Below are 20,357 nucleotides of genomic sequence, written 5' to 3'. Positions count from 1 at the left end.
TGCAGAATCACTAAGAATTATTTCTGTTTTTTTTTCAGTTTTTTTTCAGTTTGCTTTTTTAAAAAGCTAAGAAATTACATATAAAACTATGTGAAAAGATTATTAAGGTTACAAAGTCAAGCACTCAAAAGCTAGAAAAAAACAATATTAAAGTTGCACAGGTAACCTTAACTCAGTCCTCTTGTAGCATATGCATTATGGTTAGGACTTCTGATTTTCAGTTTTAACTAATAAATACTGACAAAACAATCCCGACAACAAAAAAAGTGTTTATCCTATAAATACTGCAAAAACACCAGAAATGATTACTTGTATCTAAGGGCTTGTCTACAGGAGCAATAATGCGGACTATGGGGTGTTTCTTCTAAAGTGTAGTAATGGATTGTGCATTAGTTGGTCAGTGTAGACCCTACTGGTAAGCATTAATGGTTCCCTACTGAGCTTTAACATAGTGTTATTTTAAACAGTATTATGTTAAAGTGCACTAAGAACATTACAACATAATATATAATGTAATGAGTAATGGGGATAATAGCATCCCCTTACCTCACAAAGGCATTGTGGAAAAAAAAAAGTATTAATACTTCTGAAGCACTCATACATTACAGTAAGGGACACCACAGAAAAGCCCCATGAGGAAATTAATAATTCTGTCTTCACTGAATCATGTGCAGTGAATAAGACCTGGGCCCACATATTGAACAATAAGGACAAAACAAAATATTAAACTGTTGCTAATAAGCAACCCCCACAAATCTGTTCACTGCATGAGGCGTGGGTAGTGTTGAAAAATACCAAATGATCATGTAATGAAAAAATACTATAATGCATATAAACAATGGGGCCAAATTAAAATTGCACAAGCATGACCTAACTTTTGACTGATTGACTTTGCAACCTTAATTATTTTCTTTTAACTGTTTTTATGTGTAATTTGATCTTTCTCCACTTCATAATACATTTACAAAGTTGACTCTGTTTATTAGTCTGCATTTTGAGATACTATAGAATTTACACCAGAAACAGTATCAAGAAATGTTTTATAGAGAATAAAACGAACAATCAAGTGATTATGAAGTAAATTTCAAACTGGGCTATAATTGCTGCCCAATAAGTTTTAATTTTGAGGACACCAATGAGGACACCACAAAGTTAAACATTTTGGGTGAAGTCCTGTTCCTGCTGAAGTCAAAGTAAATGTTGCCACTGATGTCAATAAGGCCGGGATTTTATCCTTTCAATGTAGTTTTTAGGCACAAAGGCATCATGTAACTAATACAACGTATACAACTTCCTCAAGAGAACGGAGAATGACTCAAGGCACAATACATATGTATGCTAGCCCCAATCTTTGCTTAAATTGCCAGTGAGAAATCAGATAAACATGCATGCGAAAAAGCTTATTCTCTTACCTTTTCGAGAAGACTTAGTCAAGTTTTTCTTCCCTTTTTCAATCTGCTTTATTAGCTTTCGTATTTCAGAGTCATACTGAACCCATTCTGGGACTATTCTCAATGCAGCCTTTAGTTTGGGTTCTTTGGTTTTGGGGTTATTGCACTGCAAGTATAAAATATATCACTCTCGAAAAAACACCAAGCATTCTAAGTAAACACAAGTATTCTCTTCAGCATTAGTGATGGAAAAACAACAGGTCACTAAACAAAACACTGCTAAAAACTAGTTACAAACTTAAACACTGACTAGGACAACAATGAGTGTTTCACTATGTATCCCTTTTGAAATCAATGTGGGCTATTAATTCACTGGAAAACAAACTGTGCCAAAACAAATTTTAAATGTTTTAAAGAAATTAAATAACTATTATGCAAATTGGCAAAAAATCCACCTATTAATATTTTGCAGTACAGCAGAGCACAATAGAACTATTATTTACCATACCTTTCAGTCACTACTCCTTTAGTCATTCTAAACATCAGGCTAACATTCTTTATATTTGATAAGCAGGACCATCTGTCACTAGCCCATAGGAATGTCTTCAGTCTCCTATATAATCATTCATCTCTCTCAGTTACCTTATACCTAATTAGCTATTCTGTTAGCATTACAAATCACTTGAAAGGGCAACATACAGTATGAAATGGTCTATAAACCAAAATCTGATAGTTATTGAAATACTTTTCACTTCTATTGGTCTCCTCTTTGAAGAGATAATCAAATATTTTGTCACGTGCCCAGTGGTACTGTAATGCTACTTCAGGAATTGCCAAGTATTAGGAATATACTGATACATTGATTTTAGATAACTAAGATCTCTGTCTCTCTATCTAAGTCTATGAGACTGTCTTTAGTGGAGTCTGCAAAAGACATTGATTAGCTGGGTAAAGGGATTTAGGAAGTGAAAGTAGATGGAAGTGATGATAAAGTGAAAAAGACCATATAGTCAGACTGATAAATTAACTCAAACCGATTTAAAAAGAACTCTTAACGCTTTAGATATATGTGCCAGACCAACATAAGACCTTAATGAAAAAAAAAGGACTTCCCTGGCCATTTTGTGATCTTTGGATTAGAAAAAATTGAAGAATAATGACTGATCCTTACATGATGCTACAAGGGAAGAAGGATCAGCAAAATAAACTCAAAACTTTATATAAATTAAATCAACATGAGTAAGGTAAGGCATAAATAATCTCTCTCACACAAAAACTCATCTATTCCCAGGAAGATCTGAACTAAGCATAGAGTAGTGTGACATCTTTTTTACTTTCATAGTGTTAGGGAAAAAACATTTGGTCACTTCCTGTGCATTTCAATTCTCAAATATTATGTCTCATAATTAGAGATGGTCAAATAATGGAAAAAATATTCACAACTTCTGCCTCCCCCTAATTTTGGCAAAATTTTGTTTTGACAGAAATATTCCAACCAATTCCATAAGTAATGCTAGAAGTGGTTGCCACTGATTTCCACTAACCAAGGGCTCCTCACAACAGCTTACTCCAATAAAAGCAAAAATGGTATGAAAGCTATAAAATATACACAATAAACCTTTGGTAACAGACACCGAATGATTATTATTCTTCAGGACAACTATGCCTGGATCTATAATCTGAGATCACAGTGGGTCAAGACTGCAAAACATATGCCTTCAGAAATAAGTTACAGGTGAGGAACATTTTTCTCTCCCTCCTCCAAGCCCTTCTCTACACACACTTTTCATAGTATGTTTTATACATGGGCGTGCATACCCCCCCATCAGTTAAGATATAGGAATGATTTCATAATTTATCTATCAAGTTCTTTTCATCATGTGACCTGAATTCTGCCACCAATTCATCTCTCTAGAACTTAATACAACATTCCAAATCCTTACAGTTTCCAATAAATTGCTATCGTTTAAAATCAATGTTCCAGAAATATTTTTCCTCCTTTTTTCCCCCAATATGGAATCTCTCTCTCAAATTATGCCTAACAAGTCTCTTCTTATCTCCCCAACCAATCTGTACTGCTGAGGCTGACTGAGGATTAAAGGCTCACTGGTAATACTCCTCAAAAGGAGGCTGAGCCTTTCGGTGCTACAGAGGGAGTGCAGTACTGGCACACAGGGACCAGCTACACTTAACAACCTTTCAAATACCTTACTGTAGTTCTACTGTTTGCTTGAAGATAGGGGAAGGAGAGGGAAACGATATAGGACAGTAGGGAAAAGAGTTTGCTATTATTATCCAGTATAGCCCAGCAGCCTCCAAAGCTGAAACTGCAAATTAAGCAAAAAATTGGGAAAAGAGCTATTCCTGTAATCTGCTCTGAGAGGAAATTTTGCGGAGGCATATTACTGGGCTTCAGCCACTTATTCAAAGGGAGTCTGTGCTGCAGAACTTTCCAGCACAGCTGCCTCCATGTCACTCAGTGGGTGATAATAGAACCAGTAGCCATCAGAACTGACAGGGTCTTGTATATGAGTACAAAGCTAAATTTCATATCTTATCAAACATGAAGAAACTTGGGTTAATAAAATGACATTTTCATCAACTCTTAATTGACTTACCAAATCAATTGTTTTAGCCTTTTCCTTTGATTCATCGTTACACCAGGTTTCACACCAGAGCCATTCTTGAGGGAGAGACTTAATGGCCAATTGATGAATCATATTATTGGGAAGATCCTGGATAATTACGTAACAAATCACAAAATTAGTAACCCTGAATTTTGATATGCTAATTATCAGATACCAAAAACTGAATTATAGCACTACTACTTGAAGGAGAAAGCAGAGAACACTTCTCTCTGTTTTTATTTCTGTGAAGTATTTTTACTCTCTAAGTTTCTCTCTCTGTGCTTGTCTATTTGTTTTTCAAATTGGTTAATAACTGCTAGTCTTTGGTATCCAGTCCCATCGCTTAATTACAATACGAGTATGGAGGTTTTCCTTGTATTGCCATAATGTGTGGTCTTCTCTTATTCAATTCATATTCTGATATTTGATGCTGCTTCTACCTGATATTTATGGGTCTGCTTCAGCAACCTTATTCACAGTAAGTGCTAATCAATATAAAGGTTGTAGAATTAAGTCCTGTGAAATTATCAAAGCATAACTGAATCACTTCCCATTCCCCAAACGTCCAAAACTATTTTTCTTAAACTTCTTCCAAGAGCAAAATGCTAATACTGCATTCTACAATCCATTTACTTTTTATTTTATTTTTTAAAAGAAAGGCAGACTTCAGGGTGCTATTTTGAAAAAGGTAAAAGTAATAAAAGTCTTTCCTATGCTCTTCTCCTAACTCAAATTTCCTTGTTTTTAACCCATCTTTACACAATGGGTTCCAGATGCCTATTGTTGATACACTGTATAGTCAATTGCTTGATCGCACGTTGGTTCTTTATGAACTATTCTTGAGACCAAATAACCGGTGTCAGTTAGGTGTATTCCTATAAACCAGTAATAATATAGCACAGGAAAAAGGTTCTGTGATACCAGTCTCAGGGAAGACATCTCATGCAGCATGTTAACATTCACCTTACATAGAAGATGTGTTCCCAAAGTTACATCCCTAAAGCCACCTTTTTATACTCTACCTGATTACAAATAAATGGTACCGTATACGTCATGTGAAACTAGATTTAACCAATCCGCTTTCTACTTTTTTTTTCTGGTACCACTGTGTACCCCTTATCTCTTTGTTCTGAACACATTCATTCCAAGTAGTAAGGGGTGTGAAGTTAATTTCTTGGTTTGTACAAGGGTAGAAGAATCTCGTTTTGTCCTCTTCATTTGGAACACTACAGTATTGGCCTGTGAGAATAAATCCCTGACTATTGCTATAGTAAAATAATCATATGTCCTGATCCTGAAAATTTTCCTATCAACTTAAGTCAAATCTTACTTCAACTAATGCAAGGTGTTATGGGGGCACTTAGCATAAGAGAACACGATTATAGTAAAGGTGTAGGCCAATTTAGGCTATCTAACAGTTATAATATTTGGGCTTAATGCATACTAAAATATATGTGGTGCAGATAATGCATATAACTAATGATGCTAATGCCCATGTTTTGTTGTGTATAGGGAACAGGATCTAAGAATAAGTGTGATATCACTCAAAATTACAAAGCCAGCCTTGCACAATATATCTTCAGATACTCAGGTCCAAAGTTAAAAAAATATAGATGCAACTGTTGCATCTGCTGATAAGCAATTTTGCACATACCCACTGTGTTTATATTTGAAAAAGTAAATCTCAATATCCAAGTACTACTATGGTCATAAATATTTTTGTTTTCTTGACAATTCATAATGTATTATAAACAGGAGAGAACAAAGTACCATATTTGTACTCGATCTGTAAAAGATCTAATGCATTTTAAAATATGTATCTAGAATTACTTGGTGTGTTTAGACAATGACATGGAAAGATTATACTAAGTCTGCATCAAGTATCAAGATACTTACTTACATATTAACTTAAATTTAAATGTTTGCTATTTTGCAAAAAAAGTTCCACGAACTTGGGAAGATCTAATAAGTGGACCATTACCATCTCAAATTCAAGTGAAACCAAGATTGTTCCTCTACTGCACCTCACTGACTTTCTAAATGGAATCAGAATTCTTGAGTGAATAGAAGTTTGTGAATGTACAAATGGAGGGTGCCACAAGGTTATAAAGATTAGAAGGGTAGTAGCATACAGATAGCTATTCACCAGTTGCATGGTTTAAAACAGATTATTGAAGTTGTGTTATTAAACATAAAAGTCAATTCAAGTGGTTATCCTTTCAGAGGAATACCTTATCTACAGTAACTGCCTTAATACTTCTAGAAGGTGAAGTAAAAGAAAAAAAATCATGGCAAAGAGAAATAGCTGTTGTAACAGCCAAGATCATTTTAATCATCTGAGTCAGTCAGATGCTACCAGCAGAAGGCTGATTTTCTTTTTTGGTGGTTTGGGTTCTGTAGTTTCCACATCATGGGGGTTACCTTTTAAGACTTCTGAAAGCACACACTCGTCCCTCTCAGATTTTGGAAGGCATTTCAGATTCTTAAACCTTGGGTCGAGTGATGTAGCTATCTTTAGAAATCTCACATTGGTACCTCCTTTGCATTTTGTCAAATCTGCTGTGAAAGTGGTCTTAAAACAAACAGCACGTCATCATCCGAGACTGCTCTAACATGAAATATACAGCAGAATGCGGGTAAAACAGAACAAGAGACATACAATTCTCCCCCAAGGAGTTTAGTCATAAATTTAGTGCCAGATGCACTAAAGTTTCATTATGTCCCTTCATGCTTCAACCAGCATTCGAGAAGATATGCATTCATGATAATGGGTTCTGCTCGATAACCATCCAAAACAGCTGACTCTCTGCAAAAATAGACTGGAATTGTTCCCTGCAGTCATGTGGCAGATCTTCAGTAAAGGCCATGAGCTTGTTGTAATTAGTAAAGTTATACTTGGCCATGGTCATCTGAAAGTTTGCAATCCAGAACGGCAAGGTGGTGGTGAAGTATGAAAGAGATCCAGTAACTTCTGATCCTTGGCATAGAGGGGTAGCCCTCAAGAACTGCTGCCAACCCCTCTCATTCACAGCATCCACTGCAAGAAAATTAGGTGGCTGGTGAGTCTTGCCCACATGCTCAGGGTTTAGCTGATCACCACATTTGGGGTCGGGAAGGAATTTTCCACCAGGGCAGACTGGCAGAGGCCCTGGGGTTTTTTTGCCTTCCTCTGCAGCATGGGGTATGGGTCACTTGCTGGAGGATTCTCTGCACCTTGAAGTCTTTAAACCACAAGCTGAGGACTTTAATAGCTTAGACATAAGTCAGGGGCTTATTACAGGAGTGGGTGGGTGAGATTCTGTGGCCTGCATTGTGCAGGAGGTCAAACTAGAAGATCATAATGGTCCCTTCTGACCTTAAAGTCTATGAGTCTATGAGTACCACATGACTGGATGACAGCTAGTGTGACATCAATTTTTAAAAAGGGGTCCAGAGGTGATCCAGGCAAGTACAGGCCAGTAAGCCTAACTTCGGTACCTGGCAAATTGGTTGAAACTATAGTAAAGAAAAAAATTAGCAGACACATATATGAACATGATTTGTTGGGGAAGAGTCAACATGGTTTTCGTAAAGGAAAATCATGCCTAATGATTCAGTTCTTTGACGGGGTCAACAACCATGTGGGCAAGAGGGATCCAGTGGATATGGTATACTCAGATTTTCAGAAAGCCTTTGACAAGGTCCTTGGATCTTAAGCAAAGTTAGTTGTCATAGGATTAGAGGAAAGGCCCTCTCATGGATCAGTAACTAGTTAAAAGACAGGAAACGAAGGGTAAGATTAAATGGTCAGTTTTCAGAATGGACAGAGATAAATAGTGGTGTCTCCCAGGGGTCTGTACTGGGACCAATACAGCATATTCATAAATGATCTGGAAAAAGGAGTAAACAGTGAGGTGGCAAAATTTGCAGATGATACAAAACTATTCAAGATAGTTAAGTCCAAATCAGACTGCACAGAGTTACACAGGGATCTCACAAGGCTGGGTGACTGAGCAACAAAATGGCAGATGAAATTCAATGTTAATAAACGCAAAATAATGCACATTGGAAAACATAATTCCAACAATACATCTAAAACAATGGGGTCTAGATCAGCTTTTATCACTCAAAGAGATCTTGGAGTCATTGTGGATAGTTCTCTGAAAACATCCACTCAATGTGCAACAGCAGTTAAAGAAGCTTACAGAATGATGGGAATTGTTAAGAAAGGGATAGATAAGAAGACATATCAGCTTGGAAAAGAGATGACTAAGGGAGGAATATGATTGAGGTCTATAAAATCACAGCTTGTGTGGAGAAAGTAAATAGAGAAGTGTTATTTACTCCATCTCATAACATCAGAACTAGGGTTCACCAAATGAAATAGGCAGCAGGTTTAAAACAATCAGAAGGAAGTATTTCTCCACACAGTACAGTCAACCCGTGGAACTCTTTGCCAGAGGATGTTGTGAAGGCCAAGACTACGTCAGGGTTCAAAAAAGAACTAGATAAGTTCATGGAGGATAGGTCAATCAATGGCTATTAGCCAGAATGGATAGGGATGGTGTTCTCAGCCTTTGTTTGCCAGAAGCTGGGAATGGGCAATAGGGGATGGTTCACTTGATTACCTGTTCTGTTCATTCCCTCTGGGGCACCTGGCACTGACCACTGTGGTAAGACAGGATACTGGGTAAGATGGACGTTTGGTCTGACCCAGTATGGCTGTTCTTATATTCTGAGAATTCGGTGGTGAGTGAGGATATAAAAATTCAGAGCCCTTGGTGGGGACATATTTTTTATTAGCCCATTTGAAAGTTGGTGTTACTATTGCTGGAGTCTGCTGAACAGTCTCTGCCAGATCTGAAAGCACCTCTCTAACAGGTAGCAAAATTTTGGTTGGCATCGCTGACTGCAGACTGTCCAGTAACTTGTGCTCTTCTTCAAGTGCTTGCTCATGTCGATTCCAGTTAGGTGTATGTGTGACCCTGCCGACCTGGCGCCTCCTTCTTAGCCCTAGTGATGGTTGTTGGAACTGCAGTAGCTTGCTCTTGCCAGTACTCGGCTTATTCTTCTAGCTTTGTGTATAGTTGTAGTTCTCATAATGTCAGGTTTCAGAGTAGCAGCCGTGCTAGTCTGTATCCGCAAAAAGAACAGGAGTACTTAAATTTGTTAGTCTCTAAGGTGCCACAAGTACTCCAGTTTTCATAATGTTTGTAGTTTACAGTTTAGTAATTTAGGAGTGAGGGGTTCCTCCCCCCCACCCCATCTTTCTATTCTCCCCTTGGGGTTCAGGTCATGCCTCGATCCAAAGGTTTCAAGCCCTGCAAGTCTTGCCACAAGCCCATGCCAACAGGCGACCCCCACAACTCTTGTCTCAAGTGTCTAGGGGAGGCACACGAGACGGACTGGTGCAAGATTTGCAAAGGGTTCCATCCCAGAACTAAAAAGGAGCAGGACTTTTGTTTAAAGTAGCTCCTTATAGAGGTGGCACTGACACTGCAGCCTGCCTAGGGGCAGCAGGACCCAGCGCAGAGATCATCGTTGCAGAGTGCTCCAGCCTCCGTTAGAGAAGCAGGGCCAAGGAAAGACTCAGGGCACAGAGATCCTCGGCACCACTGGTCCCTGGCACCAAAGCCAGTAGAATCTACCCAGCACCGGTCTCACTCTCCGGAGCCACAGAAGCGGCACTGGAAGCAGGATAGGAGTCTAACTCCGGGACCAAGACCTGCTGCACTGGAGACTGCCTCTGTGGGTGCGTCCCGTGGAGGAGCACCAGGCATCAAAAGCTCAGGAGCTGGCACTGGGTACTTCGGCCGTGCAAAGGAGACCATCAAATCTGGTGCTGTTGGATCTCCTGAGCCAGATGGCAGAGGTGGAGCTACCATCCACCACAGACACCTTCGAAGCCGTGAGGGACTTAATTGCCATGATGGCGCCATCATCCCCAGTCCCCCAGGAGAAGCCTCCAGCACCGTAGTGTGCAGCACCGTCTCAAGGCAAGCCCACAATGATGCATCCACTGGCATCTCTGAGGCCACCGGAGAGAAGACATCGCTCGGAGTCTTGGCGCCACTCTGGCCCGCAGCACCAGTTGGACTTGCATCAATGATTCCACTCTCGGCACTACTCCCCGTTGCAGCACTGCTCCCCGACATGGTGGAGGTCCTGCTCCCGGCACCAGTCATCCAGTCACCGGTCCAGATACTTTGGAGCAGAGCCAGTGCCAGTCAGTCCATAGGAGGCCTGACGTGGATGCAGGGCCATGGCCCGCGCAGAGGCAGGGATCAGTGCAGTGGCCATTTTGGACCCTCTGGGCATACCACTAGGCTCAGGGCACCATAGTTAAGGCTCCCAGTCTGTGTTATCCAAGCCCAGGGTGCTGGTGGCTTTGGCTAGCTGCCCCACTCCTACAGTGCTGAGGTAACACCGGCCACCCTATCTTCCCCGGAGCCAACCCTTGCTCCCACAGTGGATCCTGAGGTAGTTGACTCAGCACAGGAGGTAGGGCAGGATGCCCCAAGGGATCAGGAGGGTCAGGACGAACCTGTTGTGTCCCTCCCCCACCCCTCCGTTGGCCTCATTGTACTCCCTGAATGAGGTGGTTGTGGGAACCTCCATCTCAGGGCTGCCCCCCCAGACAACTGAGCCCACCAGGACCTGCTGTACAGGGTGGTGAGAAATATGGGCCTGCAAGTTGAGGAGGTGGTAGAGCTGCAGGACCTGATGATGGACATCCTGGCCCCAGAAGGTCCATCAAGGGTGGCTTTGCCTCTTATTAAGACCATTCAGGCCAACACCAAGACCTTGTGGCAGACCCCAGCCTCTATTCCTCCGACTGCAAAGCGTGTTGAGTGGAAATATTTTTTCCCCTCTAAGGGTTATGAGTACTTCTATACGAATCCACAGCCCTGCTCATTGGTGGTGATGGTGGTGAACGAATGTGAGAGGCAGGGGCAGCAAGGCCCCACCTCCAAGTCCAAGGACTCTAAAAGACTAGACCTTTTCGGCCAGAAGGTCTACTCTACTGGGGTTTTGCAGCTCAGGATTGCTAACTAGCAGGCAATCCTGAGCAGGTACAGCTTTAACTCCTGGAACTCTGCACTGAAGTTCAGAGAGCTGGTACCTGCAGAGTCCAGAGAGGGGTTGGGGCTATAGTTGAGGAGGGTATGGCAGTGGCATGGACCTCGTTACAGGCCTCACTGGACGCTGTGGACTCAGCAGCGCACACCCTGTCCTCCGGTATCGCCATGAGGCACAGCTCATGGCTGCAGGCCTTGGGGCTGCCACCCGAGGTACACCAGACTCTCCAGGACCTGCCATTTGATGGAGTGGGCCAGTTTCAGAGCAGACTGACTCTAGGCTACAGAGCCCTAAAGACTCGAGGGCTACACTGAAGTCAGTGGGGGTCCATACTCCGGCTACTCAGTGGAAACACTAAGCTGCAGCCCTCTGAGTGTCCCTACCTGCCACATCCTAGACAGGACTTCTCTAGGAAGCACGGTAGGAACAGTAGGCACAAGCAGTCCCAGCCCTGATCCAACCAGGGCCAGATGTGCACTTCTTTGATCTCTAATCAGGCCTTTTGAAGGTGTGCCCAGGACAACGTACCAGACTATAGACCAGATCCTCACCCATTTCCTGAATAGTCTATCCCAATTCTACCATGTTTGGTCCCAAATAACATCAGACTGCTGGGTTCTTTGCATAGTAGAAGTGGGCTATTCTCTCCAATTCTACTCTTTCCCTTCCTCCCATCCCCATGCTCCTGTCCCTCTTCAGGGACCCTTCTCTCTCATGAGCATTTCCTTGTACAGGGGCAGTGGAGGAGGTACCTCTCATGAGCATTTCCTTGTACAGGGGCAGTGGAGGAGGTACCTCAGGAGCTAAAGGGCAAGGGATTCTACTCCGGCTATTTCCTAATACCCAAAGCCAAAAGGGGGTCTCTGACCCATCCTCGATCTACAAGGCCTCAAAAGATTCATGAAGAAGTTGAAGTTCTGCATGGTCTCCTTGAACTCAATTATTCCGTCTCTCAATCCAGGAGACTGGTAGGCTGCCCTCGATGTCAAGGATGCTTACTTCCACATATCCATGGAACTTTCAGTGGACACTCTGATCACGTTACCACCACTGTTCCTGGACCTAATCAACCAGGACCATGGTCGCCTTAGTCACCCAAACCTCCAGTCTCTCCACTTCATGGCCCGGAAGCTTCATGGCTAAACCCCATGGAACTCATGTGCTCAGAGTTGGTCAGGGAAGTTCTTCACGGTAGCAGGAAGCCCTCCACTAGGGCCACCTATCTGGCAAAGTGGAAAAGGTTTGGGACCTGGTGCTCTCAGGGCTGTACTCCATCGTTGCAGGCCCCCATTCCCGTCATCCTGGAGTACTTGGTACACCTCAAGCAGCAAGATCTGGCTGTTTGTTCCCTCAATGTGTACCTGGCAGCTATCTCTGCATTCCGCCCAGTAGCAGCCAGTTGCTCCATCTTTGCCAACCCCATGGTTGGCCACTTCCTCAAGGGCCTGGAGCATCTTAACCCACAGGTTCGGCAGCTGATCCCTGTGTGGGATGTCAACCTCGTTAGTTCCAAACCGATGGGACCTCTGTTTGAACCACTGGCAACCTGCTCGCTCCTGTATCTATCATGGAAGGTTGTCTTTCTAGTTGCCATTACTTCGGCAAGGAGGATCTTGGAATTTAAGGCCCTCACCTCTGACTCTCCATACACGGTCTTCTTCAAGGACAAGGTGCAGCTTAGGCCTCCCTCGGCTTTTCTTCCAAAGATTGTGTCCCAATTTTACTCCAACCAGGATATTTTCCTGCCTGCGTTCTACCCTAAACCTCATGCAAGCAGCCAAGAGGAAAGGCTCCACTCTCTGGACTTTCGACAGGCACTCGCTTTTTACATCGAACACATGAAGCTGTTCTGGAAGTCAAAACAGCTATTTGTGGCAGTGGCTGACCATATGAAAGGTCTCCCAGTCTTGCCACAGAGGGATCTCATTGTGGATTACCTTCTGCATCCGCACCTGCTACAAATTAGCCAAAGTTCCAGCCCCGGCTCTCACGGCCCATTCTATGGGCACTCGAAGAAGAGAAAACAGTTATTCACCTTCTTGTAACTGTTGTTCTTTGAGATGTGTTGCTCATGTTTATTCCAGACCCACCTGCCTTCCCCTCTACTGGAGTAGCCAACAAGAAGGAACTGAGGAGGCGCTGGGTCAAATATTGAGTGCTGTGGAAATGCCACCCCAAGGGGCTCCACAGCACTCAATATTCCGGGCCATAAAGTGGGTGCTGCTAGGGAAAAAACTTTCTGACGACTGTACGTGCAGCACACACACACCTAACTGGGATGGATATGAGCAATAGATCTCGAAGAACAACAGTTATGAGAAGGTGAGTAACTATTTTTTTGATTCCTTGACTTCTTTAAGTGGTATCTGCAGAGTGTCTGCCACCCATTTTATGCGGTCCTGAAATGGTGGGAAAACACTGGTCATGGGCAGGAGTGGAGGCATAACTTCCTCAACATCTGATGACAACGAATGGTAATTTTTCCTCATCTGCCCTAGCTTCCTGCTCCTAGAATGCCTCCTTCTGCTGAAGAATGGGCTGTGGTGGAGGGGACTGTATGTCTCTTATCCTGATGGGTTCTGCTGTACAGTTTTGGACTTGCTTCTGAAGTTCATGCCCCCTTGTGGTGATACTCTGAAGGAGTCACTTGAAGTGGAGCAGCCCTAAGGCCACTACATGAAAATGACAAGGTTACTCAACTTCTGCAATAAACTGTCAAAATGTGCATCAAAATGCCTTGGAAATTTTTTGTCAGTATGCCACCCAGAGATCCCAGGTATTACTATTGGGGCGGTGGGGGGGACGTCTTACAGGGGATGGGGAGTATCATCCAAAGTTGTTCCCACTAGCTGTGATGTCTTCCCTGAAATGCCTCTCTCTGTATGTGGGTATCAAAGAACGAGTTCTCAAATGGCTGGGTAGGAAAGCCCTGCACCAAGAGAGAAGAGATTGAAGGGAAGGCTCCATTATCGTCCTCAACATCATCTAGTGGAGGTGCCCCAGGCGAAAAAGGCAGTGATTCGGGCAATACGGGGGACAGATGGGAGTCCAGTGACTGAGTAGGTCTCAGTACAAAGAGACAATCTGTTCCTATGAGCACCAGGAAGGCAGACATTCCTGACTGCTCTGAGTTCCAACAGGTTGATATGGAGACTGGCTTCCAGAGGTGCTCATCTACCCTGAATTGGGAGGGTATTGAGGTGTTCTACTCACCCTAACAGTGATGTGTCTGTTGTCTCAGATATTGTTGGAGCTGGTCAGATGAAAGGGACACCTACACAGACACTGAATGTATTTTTTCACCAGTCTAGGGAATTCTTCACGTGGAGGGGAACAGTAACTGTTTGTCCACGTTATCTCTGGTGGAGGAATAGATCCTTGTGAACAAGCCCTGAAAGCAGCAAAGGTACAGACTTGCAAGTGCAATCACAAAGGTGAAAGCTGCCATATGACCCAGGAGCTGCAAACATTTCTTACTGTAGCATGGGAGGTTCCTTGAATTGTCCCGATCAGGTTTGCCAAAGTTATGAATCTGTATGTGGAAAGGAAGGCCCTGGTTGCCAACAAATCCAAATATGCTACTGTGAATTGTATTCTCTGTCAGGGGTTAACATGGATTTTTTTACGTTTAGCTAGAGACCCAATTCCTGAAAGAGAGAGAGAGCTGTCTTGGTGGAAGTTAATACTGTAGCGTAAGATCAGTTCTTCAGTACCCTGTTGTCAAGATATGGGAAGACTAAAATTGCTTCTTGTCGAAGGCAAGCAGCTACTACTGCTAGAACCTTTGAGAACATCACTGCAGCCAAAGAGAGGCTGAAAGGAAGTCTCTATATGGAAACAGGCATCCTGTAGGTTGAAGGTCAGAAACCAATCTCCTGTCTTTATTGAAGGAATTACAGCTGCCAGAGTCACCATCCTGTACTTATGAGACTTTACAGATTTGTTCAGTTGTCTTACATCTAAGATCAGTCTTCATCATCCGTCCTTTTGTGGCACAAGAAAATACTTTGAATAAAAGTAGGGATAAAGTGAGGAAGGCTAAAAGCCGCGTAGAACTGGACCTTGCAAAGGGAATCAAAACCAATAATAAAAGGTTCTACAGCCACATAAATAAGAAGAAAACAAAGAAAGAAGACGTGGGGCCGCTATACACTGAGGATGGAACGGAGGTTAAGGATAACCTAGGCATGGCCCAATATCTAAATAAGTACTTTTTACCTATGACTGAGTTATTGGAAATCTCAAATGTGATTTGAAGACCTCAAGCTGCAAGAGAATCCACCTAGCAAGCGACCCTGCCCACTGCTGCCAGTCAGAAGGCAAAAACTCAGGGCCTCTGCCAATCCGCCCATCCTGGAGGAAAATCCTTCTCCGACCCAATGATGGCGATCAGCTAAACCTGAGCATGTGGGCAAGGACTCACCAGCCAAGCACCAGAAAGAATCTCTGAAGTAACTCAGTCCCACCATCCCCAACATCCCGTCACAGACCATTGAGCAGACTTATCTGCCGACTAATCCAAGATCAGTTGCCAAATTAACTGTCCCATCAAGTTAACATCCCCTCCAAACTTATCAAGCTTAATCTTAAAGCAGATAGTCTTTTGCCCCCACTACTTCCCTCGGAAGGCTGTTCAAATCTTCACTCCCCTAATGGTTAGAAACTTCGTTCTAATTTCAAGTTCGGTAACCTTTGCTAACCTCGTGATAAGTCGTGACGGATTACTTAGACAAGGAAATGCGGTAGATCTAATTTACGTCGATTTCAATGTAAGGCGTTTGACACGGTTTCCGCATGGGGAACTGTTGCTTAAATTGGAAAAGATCGGGGATGAATATGAAAGTTGTAAGGTGAAGATAGGAACTGGTTAAAGGGGACTCCAGCGGGTCGTACTGAAGGGTGAATTGTCAGGCTGGAAGGAGGCTGTACTAGGAGTGGTCAGTCCCTCAAGGATCAGTTTTGGGACCGATCTTATTTAACCTTTTTGTTACTGACCTTGCATACAAAGAGCGGGAATGTGCTAATAAAGTTTTGCGGATGACACGAAGCTGGGGGTACTGCTAACACGGAGGAAGGACGGGATACTATTCAGGAAGATCTGGACCACCTTGTAAACTGGGAGTAATAGTAAATAGATGAAATATAATAGTGAAAAGTGCAAGGTCATAGCACTTAGGGATTAATAATAAGAATTTAGATATACGATTGGGGACGCATCAGTTGGAAGCGACGGAGGAGGAGAAAGGACCTGGGGTATGGTTGATAGCAGATGACTATGAGCCGCCAATGTGATATGGCTGTTAAAAAAAGCAAATGCGGTTTTAGGATGCATCAGGCGAGGTATTTCCAGCAAGGATAAGGAGGTGTTAGTGCCGTTATATACGGCGCTGGTGAGACCCCACCTGGAATATTTGTGTGCAGTTCTGGTGTCCCATGTTTAACAAGGATGAATTCAAACTGGAACAGGTTCAGAGACGGGCTACTAGGATGATCCGAGAATGGAAAATCTGCCTTATGAAAGGAGACTCAAAGAGCTTGGCTTGTTTAGCCTGGCCAAAAGAAGGCTCCGGGGGATATGCTTGCTCTATATAAATATATCAGGGGGATTAAACGTTAGGGAGGGAGAGGAATTATTTAAGCTGTACTAATGTAGGCACGAGGACGAATGGGTACAAACTGGATATTAGGAAGTTTAGACTTGAAATTAGACCGAAGGTTTCTAACCATTAGGGGATGAAGTTCTGGAACAGCCTTCCGAGGGAAGTAGTGGGGCAAAAGACTTATCTGGCTTTAAGATTAAGCTTGATAAGTATATGGAGGGGATTTATGATGGGATAGTTTAATTTGGGCAACTGATCTTGGATTATCGGCAGATAAGTCTGCTCAATGGTCTGTGAGGGGATGTTGGATGGATGGGAACGAGTTACTGCAGAGAATTCTTCTTGGGTGCTAGCTGGTGAGTCTTGCCCACATGCTCAGGGTTAGCTGATCGCCATATTTGGGGTCGGGAAGGAATTTCCTCCAGGCGGATTGGCAGAGGCCCTGGAGTTTTTCGCCTTCCTCTGCAGCGTGGGCAATGGGTCGCTTGCTGGTGGATTCTCTGCAGCTTGAGGTCTTCAAATCACAATTTTGAGGATTTCAATAACTCACATGGGTTAGGGGTTGTTATAAATGTGTATGGGTAGGGTTTTGTGGCCTGCCTTGTGCAGGAGGTCAGACTAGATGATCATATTGGTCCCTTCTGACCTATGAGTCTATGAGTAAAGCATTTCCCCCCTGTGAGGAGACGGGACCAATTTTACCGTTCCTAAACAAAGGAGAAAAGTGTACCTCTTGACTCAGTTCAGTCTCATGAGATGGATCCCTGAAGAGGAATGGGGAAATGGGAGTGGGAGGGAGGAAGGGACATACAGTGGATTGTGTAGCCCAATGTTATAACCTCCATGACTCCCTTATCTATTGTAAAATGCTGCCAGACTTTCTGAAAATGGGAAAGGAGGTATCCAGAAGTGCAAAGATGGGCACAGTATTGCAGCTTGCAAACTAGAGGTGACACAGGAGTTGAGCCCTCAACCAACCCATCAAAACTGTTGTTTTGATCATGACTGGGTACTTGTGAGAAGCTCTTTCCCCTGGAATTTTTGTCTCTTTCTAGAGGGTTCAGTGGTTCTGTGAAATCCAGAGAACTGGGACAGGCATGATCTTTGAGCAGTTTGAGACCTGCTAAATCTCCTTTTGTTTGTTGTTCTCTGTATATCCAGAGACACCAACATGGCCCTTGAGTTCTTCAGAAAGTGTGACGACTCATCCACAGTCCCAGATAAGAGCTTCTGACCATCAAATGGGAGGTCCTCAACAGTATTCTGAACCTCTTTCGAGAACCCTGACAGCTGGCGTTATAACGCTCTGCACATGACAACCATTGTGGAGACGGATCTAGCGGCAGCGTTCAAGGCATTTAAAGATGTTTGGAGAGAAGTTCTGGCTAATAATTGACTCTCCTTACTGATGCCCTGGAAGAGCTCTCTATGATCCTGTGGAAGATGTTCAATAAAGGTTGCAAACTTGCTGTAATTTATTAAGTCCTATCTGTCCATGAATGCCTGACAGTTTGCAATCCAAAATCGGAGGGTTGTGGATGTGTACGCCTTTTGGCCAAAAAAGTCCTACCTCTTCTGGTCCTTATTGTACGGGGTAGACCTGGAGAAATGCTGTTTATCCTGACTCATTTACAGTATCCACCACCAGGGAACTAGGTGGGGGATGGGAAAACAAAAATTCTGAGTCCCTGGAGGGAACATAATATTTCTTATCCGTTTACAAGTTGGTGGGATGGTGGCAGGAGTTTGCCACAGTCTTTGATGGATCCGGAAGTGCTTCATTAATGGGAGCACAACTTGGGTGGGTGCTGCTAACTGCAGAATGTCCAGAAGCTTGTGTTGTGAGTCTTTAATTTCTAAAGAGGTATCTAGAGGGTGTCAGCCACCCTTTTCACAAGGTGCTGGAATTGGTGAAAATCATCAGCCACTGATGATGGTGGTGGTGTCACTGCCTCATCTGGAGATGACTACAAAACAGGAGTTTGAACGGTGGCCTCTTTGCCTGCCCTCGCCTCTCGTTTTTCAAAGGTATTCTTGTGTTGGGGGTTTGGTGGAAGGAAACTATGCAACCCTTCTCTCCTGGTGAAATAAAGCCGAAGGTCTGGCAAATTGCTGTTGTTATGTTGCCCAAGGATACCAGTATGGCCACTTGTGGCGGGAGGGGAAGGGGCTCATACATGAGTGGAGACGGTACAGGACTGATTCTATCCTCTCTGACGTGGGTTCTTGCCGAAATATGGGTTCCTGTAACGATGTTGAGGGGAACCTCCCACTGATAAGGTGGAGACTGATTGAATGTCTCCTTCATTCTCCTCAATATCCTCCAATGAGGAGATGCAGTAGAAAAGGGCAGAAAATCCTGTGGCTCCAGGAAGCAATGGTAATCCAGAGACTGGAGTCTTGGTCGTTTGGTACCCATAAATAGTGGGGACAATGTCTCATCTAACACTGACAAGGCCCTGGAGTAGCAAAATTCCTGCTGTACTGAGTCTGTTGGTATCAGTGTAGCAGTTGAGGTTGACAGTACCGTTGATCTGGAGTATGTAGGTGACAGGACCAAAGCTGCCTGGTGCTGCAATTTTGCCAGTAGTGATGGAGCTGAGTGAGAAAGCACCATTGGTAAGCCTGATGCAGATGATGCCATGCTAGAAGACTGTATGTCCTGGGCCTCCGTGTCCTTCACAGATGGTACTGTAGCTTGCTGGAGTCATGCTTCTCCTAAGTGCTCCAGGATCTCACAGCCCCATTGGTACCAGAAGAAAAGTCATTCACCTCCATGGTACCGAGTTGACAGGTTGAAGCCTATGACACTGTAGACTTAGTGGGAGATCCAGGCGTTTGGGGAGCTGGCTCCTGGTAGTAAGAGACCGAGGTCCTCTTCTTTGGATCCTTCCTCTAAGTCAGTTTTCCTCAAACTTTGTCCATTGCGCCCCTTATGGTCAGGTGTGTCTGCAGTCTTTAAACAATCCCAGCCTTGGTTTTCCAGCTGGGTCACTAAGTAGTTCAGATCCCCTTCTGGGGGTTTATTGCTCTCCAGTTGTAGGTCACTTCCCCAGTAACCTATGGGTGGGACCCGGGCCTGCCCACTACTCCAGGTCCCAGCCTAGGGACCCTCAGAATAGCAGCCATGTGCTGCCGTGTCCCTTTATCTAAACTGATTTCAGTTCCCAAGGCCACTTCCCCGAGGTGCCAGCCTTCAGCAATGTATCAACCCTTTCTGTAGGGCTAAAGTCTTGTATTCAGTCCCAGCAGCAAACCAGAAGCTCCTTTTTGCTCTCCTGGTCCCTGCCAGCACTGATCTGTTCATGGTGCTGCAGTTTCCTTTGGCCAGCCGGAAGCACCAACTGGAATCCTCTGGCTCCAGCAAGGAACTGACTGTCTCTGTCCCTCCATTTTATATGGTCCTATGAGGCCCTGATTGGCTGCTTTCTGCAGCCTCTCTGATTGGTTAGAACTTTTTAGCCTCCCTCTGATTGGCTACTTCCTGCGCAGGCTCTCTAGACTGCTTCGAGGACTTGTTCATCTCCTGGGACAGGAGTGGCCTGAGGCCTCCCTGAGAGGGCATCTCGGCCTAGTCCACCCGTCACACAATCCCATGACTGCTGCAGTGTGCGCCAACAATAAGAATTGGAATTTTTTGCACTAAAACTCTGACTGACAACAACAAAAATAAAACATCA

At 43.8% G+C, this 20,357-nt stretch overlaps 1 protein-coding gene across 2 annotated transcripts in view; it reads right to left on the bottom strand.

Moving 5' to 3' along the window:
- Nucleotides 1–20,357, bottom strand: part of UGGT2 (UDP-glucose glycoprotein glucosyltransferase 2) — a 273,527-nt gene that overhangs the window by 9,071 nt on the left and 244,099 nt on the right. For both annotated transcript variants that reach the window (XM_032785015.2, XM_032785017.2), the window contains 2 exons: nucleotides 4,010–4,126; nucleotides 1,413–1,557 (listed from right to left, as the gene is read on the bottom strand). In XM_032785015.2, coding sequence (XP_032640906.1) covers nucleotides 1,413–1,557; nucleotides 4,010–4,126 — 262 coding nt within the window. The remainder of the gene's footprint in view (nucleotides 1–1,412; nucleotides 1,558–4,009; nucleotides 4,127–20,357) is intronic.

Source organism: Chelonoidis abingdonii, chromosome 1, assembly GCF_003597395.2.
Source record: "Chelonoidis abingdonii isolate Lonesome George chromosome 1, CheloAbing_2.0, whole genome shotgun sequence".
NCBI lineage: Eukaryota > Metazoa > Chordata > Testudines > Testudinidae > Chelonoidis > Chelonoidis abingdonii.
Note: the sequence above shows the minus strand (reverse complement) of the source record. Positions and strands in the feature narration are given on the sequence as shown.